Genomic DNA, 8,380 nt, shown 5'->3' with positions numbered 1-8,380 from the left:
TGCTTTTGGCTTATTTTTGGCTTATAAGCACTTAACTTATAAGCACTTTTAATTTTACCAAACGCGTAGATAAGCCAAAAAGTGCTTATAAGCCAATTTGACCAGCTTATAAGCTTAGCCAAACACCCTCTTACTATCTATCCATTTGCTTAACGCTGTAACGCATGAAGCTCCTATCCAAAAACTCATTAATTATCATGTTATCTTCTTGATCACTTAAAACATTACTTTGTTTTATCGAGGTAAACTGATAATCGAATCGCTAACGATTGATATTCGATTAATCAATATTCGATAATTGATATATTATCTGTTTTGTTTGACCCAAAATTTAGATCTGGACTTAAACAATTAGATTTAATAAAATAAAATCAATCTTAACCAATATTAAGTCCAAAAGATATGTTAACTGATTTTGTAATAAGATAATACGTATATTATCCAAGTAGTAATAAATATTGACGACAATAGCAGTATTCAATGACCCAAAAAGAAGGGGATAACATTAAATAACAATAAATAGCAATGAATGACTATTAGGTAAATAAGAACGTGTGAGTCGTCCGAAAAGGGTGAGATATGTGAATGTTCTTTCTAACAACGATGAATGATTGATGAGCATTCGAATGTTTAGAGTGTTCTAAGATCCACTGAAAAAGTTAGGCAAAAATCTTAAGAAAAAGGTATATATGGTATGTTCGCAATGAAGCCAGATTCTATAGAGAAAGTCAATGTATTTTCTTATAAGTGCTTATCATTATATCTCTTTCTATTTATAGAGAACATATACCTAAAAACCGTAATAGTGCGGATCCAGAGAATATCCACTAGAAGTCTTATCCTAAAACTAGCCGTTATTTATTCTGGTTGCGATGAGTGCTCAACCTCGACCTTGATCTTCAATAACTCACCGTCTCCGCCCTTCATCTTTATAAGGGACCACTTCGATCACTTTGTCGAAGTCATACTGGTGACACATGGCAGCCCATAAAGGCCTCTTATTGCTGATTCACGGTAATCATATCAAAGATAATTTTTGGTCCATACATATTTAATTATCGATTTAGCATATTTATAAATCGATTACTAATATATCGAACCGATAACATTAAAATCAATCTGATCCGACAGACACCCGCCCTTACGAGGCGCTTGGCCAATTGGAAAAGGATATAAGATAATATATTAGTTATTTAATTTTTTTTACAGATAAATATAGTTTAGTCCATTAAGAAATGTTACTTATCATATTTTTATCACATTATCCATTAATTATATAACTGATCTATGTCTCAATTTATGTATCATACTTTTTTTAGTCTGTTATAAAAAAAACTCATACTTCTTTATTTAGAGACAATTAATGAGATGATTTTTGACCACATAAATATTTATGATTTGTTTTGGACCATAATTTTTAAAAGTCTTTTTTCCCCCTAAATTCGAGTCAAACGCTGAGAAATAAATTAGAACATAGGTAGTAAAATTTGTTGTAGGAATATTTACTTGTGATTATCTTATAACTAATCTCATTGTATAAATTTATATTCATTATATAGTCAGTTCATAAAATTTAAATTCTAAGATTGAATGTATGTTTCTTATTTCATTCTCCACTAAATATCTAATTTTAATCATGAAACCTCAGCTTCTGTGGCATAATTCCTTTCTTAACCCAACAGCTGCGGTAGTGGTAGAAGGGACAGCAGTACTTTTTGAAGAATATATATGACAGCGGAATGAGGGTTTAGCCCAAAATCAGGGAAGAATCACGTTGACAAAAAGTTAAAGTTGCCTACCTATTCATATTCAACAAAAAATAAGAGGTGACATAGGGATCATAAATGTAGCTTCCATTTTCAAAACCTAAACAAAATTTCAAGTAACAAGCCGTTACTGTTTAGAATTTTGAAATTGGGGTATTATCACTTTTAATCAGCGCTAAAAATTATTTATATTTTTATAAAATATATAAATTTCATATATTTTTGCGATTATTATTTTTATAACGGCTATACAATATTATTTTTCCTTTGAAATTTTACCCTAAAGCCCACAACTGTAGGGCCCGTTTGGCCATAATTTTTTTTAGAACTTTTTTTTCAAAATCAATATTTAGCCATGAAACTTTAAGTTGGTGTTTGGACATAAAAATTGTAATTTTAGTATTTGAAGTTAGGGTGAAAAATAATACTTGAAATTTTAAATTATGTATGGACATGCATTTTACTTGAAAAAATATTGTAATTTTGTGAGTGGGGAAACAAAATTTTCATTTTTGATTTTTGAAAAATTTATTTTCGATTTTTTTTCAAAAACTTGCAAAATTTTATGGACGAATACTTTTTGAAAGAAAAAAAATTCAAAAAAGGAAAAAATATCAATGGACAAACTTGTCCTAAAATTTACTTGAAATTGAATTTCGGATTTTTTGGAAAATTTTAAAAACTCTAAAAAATTGTTTTTCAAATTTTACATTTCAAATCACTCACAAAAATTCAGGAATAATTTCAAACTATATGTCCAAACACAACTCTAGTTTGTAAAGATCATTTTCATTTAATTCTTATTTTTTCACTTTTTTCAATTCTTAAGTCCAAACGCCACGTAATTTCCTCCTTATTCATATGAGAGAGAAACACAAGAATTTTCTTCACTTGGGGAAAGAAAGTGACACACTAGACATCTACTGCATAATGCATATTCACTAGAGTAGATCCCAAGTGAAGAAACAGAGCAAAACAGAGTATAGCTTCTCCATTTCCTTCACTCCTAAAACCTCTTTAGCAGTAGAAGGGGCTAACAAAAATGGCTGAAATAATGCAGAAGAAGAAACCGTCTTTTGCTTATCATTTCTCTTTATACAGATTTTTAAAACATTTTTCTGTTCTGCTTTCACTCTCCACCATTTTTTCTTCTGTTAGAGCTTTTGATTATGCAGATGCTCTTTCCAAAAGTCTTCTTTATTTTGAAGCTCAAAGGTCTGGTCGTTTACCTTATAATCAACGTGTCACTTGGCGCGACCATTCTGGCTTAACTGATGGCTTAGAACAAGGAGTAAATTCCTCTACCCTTTTTTGTTTCTTGTTCTTTTCTTAGGTTAAAAAAGATTTGATTTTTATAATGATTATGATTTGTGGTTACTGTTTGCAATTTTACAATGTAGGTAGATTTGGTTGGAGGATACTATGATGCTGGAGACCATGTTAAATTTGGGCTGCCAATGGCATTTACAGTAACAATGTTGTCATGGGGTGTAACTGAATATGGTGAAGAGATTTCTTATGTAGGTGAAATGGAACATGTTTTTGAAGCTATCAAATGGGGTACTGATTACTTCATCAAAGCACACACTAGCCCAAATGTGTTATGGGCAGAGGTAATTAAATAAAATAAATGTTTAAACATAATTTAGAGCTAAAACATTCTTGAGCCAAGTTTCTATCTGAAACGACCTCTGCACTTTCTTAAGATAGGGTTAAGGTCTGGGTAGTGCGTATACACTAACCTCCCCAGCAAGGGCAAAGCTACATTCTGGCGACAGCACTTCGTATATAGGTTAAATATTGGGTTTTAGAGGTATATAACATATACTGAGCACCCTTTATTTGAGAATTTTTTTTCCTTCTTTTTTAAGTTTGAGTACCTTAGGAGAAATTCTTGGTTTCGCCACTAATCTCCAGACCATGGGATTACTGAAATTTATTATTGGTTTCGCCACTAGTCTCCAGACCACCTTTTGTGGGATTACTGAAATTTATTGTTGTTTTTGTTGTTGTTATTAGAGCTAAAACATATGTGGTTACTTAGACAATGAAATTTGAAAATTTTGTGACACAGGTGGGAGATGGAGATACTGATCATTACTGTTGGCAACGGCCGGAGGACATGACAACTTCTAGGCAAGCATTCAAAATTGACGAGAATAACCCTGGTTCCGACCTAGCCGGAGAGACGGCAGCGGCAATGGCAGCGGCGTCGATTGTGTTTAGAAAAAATAATCCACATTATTCTCACTTACTATTGCACCACGCCCAAGAGGTAACTAATAATTAAATGGTTTAAAGTTATATATACTGACCTATAATCACATGTTCGGGTCGTGGAAATAGCTACTAATGTTTGTAATAGGGTAAGCTGTATACATCGTATCCTTTAGGGGTCGCTTGGTGGGAAAGAAGTTATCCCAAGATTAATTATTCCGGCATTAGTTATTCCACCCTTCCATGGGGATTAAAAAAAATACTATAATCCCGGGATAACTAATTGCGCGATTAGTTATACCGCAATTTTATCCCAACCAAACATGGGATAAACTCTTCTTAAATTTAATCCCGGGATTAATTATTCTTTATCCCTCCTACCAAACGTGGTGCATCTTTCTCGGATCTCGCGTGAACGCATGATGCTTTGAGCCCGAACTGCCCTTTTAAGTTATATATACTGACCTATAAGTCACGGGTTTGAAGTGTGAAAGCAACTACTAACACTTGCATTATGGTAGGCTGTTTACATCGCATTCCTTGAGTGCAAGGGTTGCCCTTCCCTAGACACTGCGTGAATGCAAGATACTTGGTACACCAAGCTATCATTTTAAGTTATATAAACTGACATGTAAAATTATTAATTGCTTGCTAGTATGTATTTAATGAAATGAACATTGTGCAGTTATTTGAGTTTGGTGAAAAATACAGAGGGAAATATGATAACAGTGTGGGAGAAGTGAAGAGCTATTATGCATCAGTGAGTGGTTACGAAGATGAGTTGTTGTGGGCAGCATTGTGGCTATACAAAGCCACCGACAATGAAGAGTATTTGAAGTATGTAATTAACAATGCAAATTCCTTTGGGGGTATTGGTTGGGCTATTACCGAGTTCAGTTGGGATGTAAAGTTTGCTGGTCTCCAAATTATTGCTTCCAAGGTACGGCCTAACTCTTCCTTTCAACTTTTTAGATTTTACTTTATTTCACTCATAGTGTATAATTGCAATCAAATTTTTCTATAATGATATAATATAACATAACATAAAAAATAGATTTCAAAGAAAATTTTATTGTTATAGTGAAATGTTGTTATCGAGGATGAATGTTATAGAAATATCTAATTGTATTTACATTATTTGGTTAAGTTACCTATAAAAAACAGACGTTAGCACTTCTTATATGGTAGTCCGAAAAAAGGTATACGGCTTGATATTACATAAGGGGACGTATGGTAGAGAGACTAAATTATCCCAGAATAATAATCTTGGGATTATAATCCCCGGACTAATTTATCCCACTTGGGAGGTAGAATAATATAATCCCAAGTTTGATGGGATAAGACTGCAATTAAATTTATACCATATTTGGTTGACAATATAAATTTATCCATTTATACCATGTTTAGTTGACGACATAACCAAACATAGTATAAATTTAATCCCACATCTTATCCCGCGTACCAAACTACCCCTAAATATTAAATTATGTAATGGTAATCCATGTGCTTTTTCTGCACAAGATTTCATTTTCAAATGTTTGAATTTCTAGGCCAGTGTGTTCTTGTACTGCATTAGCTTCCAATATTTCAAATTCAATATTATGAAACGTGTATCATAAGAAAACAAAAATGAACATGTACACCTTTATAAAGTAAGAGCCTATTTTCTTTGAATTTTTAAATTGTTTAAACAGTAAAATTTCCTCAACATCTTTGCGTCAAATCTATGTGGTGGCTTTTGTTTAAGAGTCAAATGTGGAATTATACTTTTACTTGTGGGTGGGATGTGCTTTTAACTTTGTGGAAAACTAGTGTACTATAATAAAGTTGAAAGAGCTATGTGAAGTGAGCGCAAATTAAGGTATCTTAATAAATGAGGACTACTACTAAGATGTGGTGAATAAAGGCATAGGGCCTTAGGAGAACAAAGTCACGTGCATATGATGCCTTTGCATTGGGCATTTGACAGTGCCTTTAATGTGGGATCTTCAATTGTTAGGTATCTGGTAGCTATGTTGCGCGGAATCTATGAAATACTGTCGTATTCGTATCGGATCTTCCAAAAATACATTACATTTAGAGAATCCGATACGTATTCGGTATTATTTTTGGAGAGTACGAGCAACATAACCTAGTAACAAATTGGATTAAGCACTAATTATAGTTTTCATGTGAAATACAACAACAACAATAACATACCCAGTGTAGTCTCACAAGTGGGGTTTGGGAGGAGAGGAGGATCTAGAATTTCTAGAACATAGGTGCACCACAAAAGAAAGGAGGGAAAATAAGTGTAAAAGTGTGAATTGATCCTTGTTTCTTTGAGTAAATAATTAAGTATTGAACCAAGTGGACCATTCAACCTTTATGGAGAATGAGTGCCAATACATAATATTTGATCAATTCTAGAAAATACATACATAAAATACCTAGTTTTTGGTGAAGGGACCAAGAGTTCATGTGCCCCACAATTGAGGTTATAGATCCACCTCTGTTGGGGAGGATAGCGTGTACGCAGACTTCACTCTTACCTTGTGAAGGTAAAAAGATTGTTTTGGATTATCGATAGTGAAACGAAAAGTAGAAAAAGGAAGAGCTTTTATGAAATATGCATCTAATTGATAGAAAATGATTGATCATTAGATTGCATTTCTAATTCTGATAATAACTATAGTTGGGCATACACTATAATACAAAGGCTTTTTTTTTTCTTTTCATTTTTCTTGCATATGATATGATGTAATTTTTGTGGTGAAATCACTGCTGGTGATTCTGATTTAAGTTCCCCCAACATTGAATTGCCATCTACCCAACTTGAAAATTATAAGCAGATTTGCCCCACTTTCTGCTGCAACTTCCTGAAGTTTATACTAGCATATCTTTTAATTGATGTGAAAATAATTGAGCACTATGATTTTGGTTATCTACTTAAATTCAGAATTTAATGTAGCACTCTCTTTTTTAGCGTGATAAAAATCCCTATCCCTTCAAAATATAGTAAACTTAATAAGGAAACAGCATATAAATTGATTTGACAACCTACTGACTAGCAGCACATGATCCATACCCAAGAAAAAACAAAATGAGAAAAGGATGTAACTATCTAATTTTATTTGACAATAATATGATTCTCCACCCCCCCCCCTCTCTTCCCCGGTCGGTTAAAAGTATATTGAAACCGGACTTATTTGAGACTGAGACATAGTTGCTGATTATGTCAATGCAGTTACTGCAAGAGGAAAAGCACAAGGAACATAGTCACATGCTGGAACAATATCGATCAAAAGCCGAACACTACATATGTTCATGTCTTAACAAAAACAACGGCAGTAGCAACGTTGAGCGTACTCCGGGCGGCTTATTATACGTCCGGCAATGGAACAACATGCAGTACGTATCGACGTCGGCTTTCTTACTCTCAGTTTACTCAGATTTCCTTCAAAAATCCAACCAGAAAATCAGCTGCAGTGAAGGAATAGTTGATCATGAAGATCTCTTCAATTTTGCCAAATCTCAAGTAGACTACATATTGGGCTTTAACCCAAGAAATATGAGTTATCTTGTGGGCTTTGGCCCAAATTACCCAAAAAGAGTCCACCACAGAGGGGCCTCAATTGTGTCCTATAGAGAAAACAAAGGCTTTATTGGTTGTACTCAAGGGTATGACTATTGGTATAACAGAGATGAGCCCAACCCAAATATTTTAATTGGGGCTTTGGTTGGTGGGCCAGATAATCAAGATAATTTTGAAGATGATAGAGCAAATTATGTGCAGACGGAGGCGTGTACATATAATACAGCACCTCTAGTTGGAATTTTCGCAAAGTTGAATTTCCTGAATAATCCACCATTAATTGCATCTTTCTAAAAACGAGCAATTATTACACGCGATATTATTATCCATAGAATATATAATGTTTTTGTATTTCTCTTTTTTTTTTTGTGGGTTTTTTTCTTATGGTGGCTAAAAGTTTGGCACAGCCCCATTGACCCCCCACCCAACCCCCTACCTTGTGTGACCCCAATTGTGCATATTTGATAATGCAATATAATATAAGTATTAGTTTATGTTCTAAATCTATGCATTTTCAATATTTTGTTTATTTTAATATATGTATACAAGTTATATACGGTACAGATATTTATATATATACTATTTATGAATTGTAATATGTGACCACTAGTTAGTTACGATTTTTATTAGATCTTTTTTTGTGGAATTTTTTTAAGGAAACTCGCAGCCACTATCATTCGAGCGCATTGGGTAATCTGCATAGTGTGCAATAGCTCGCAACTCACACGAGATATGTAAATCACACTGCTTCGTGCTAGTGAGGGAATCGAATGTTTTTCATTTAGGAAACCACTCACCCAACTAACTCAGTTAATTCTTATGG

General features: G+C 33.5%; 1 protein-coding gene across 1 annotated transcript; it reads left to right on the top strand.

Annotated features, from left to right (window-relative positions):
* Window positions 1-2,597: 2,597 nt before the first annotated feature.
* On the top strand, window positions 2,598-8,060 carry LOC104248101 (endoglucanase 11-like). The gene is made up of 5 exons (XM_009804290.2): window positions 2,598-3,057; window positions 3,167-3,379; window positions 3,841-4,041; window positions 4,669-4,923; window positions 7,210-8,060. Exons 1-5 carry the CDS (start codon window positions 2,809-2,811, stop codon window positions 7,849-7,851), a joined length of 1,560 nt encoding a protein of 519 aa, XP_009802592.1. The 5' UTR covers window positions 2,598-2,808; the 3' UTR covers window positions 7,852-8,060.
* The last annotated feature ends 320 nt before the right edge of the window (window positions 8,061-8,380 follow it).

Source organism: Nicotiana sylvestris, chromosome 7 (genome assembly GCF_000393655.2).
Source record: "Nicotiana sylvestris chromosome 7, ASM39365v2, whole genome shotgun sequence".
In the NCBI taxonomy this organism is placed as follows: domain Eukaryota; kingdom Viridiplantae; phylum Streptophyta; class Magnoliopsida; order Solanales; family Solanaceae; genus Nicotiana; species Nicotiana sylvestris.
The sequence above is the reverse complement of the archived record's forward strand: the minus strand, read 5'-3'. Positions and strand labels throughout refer to the sequence as shown.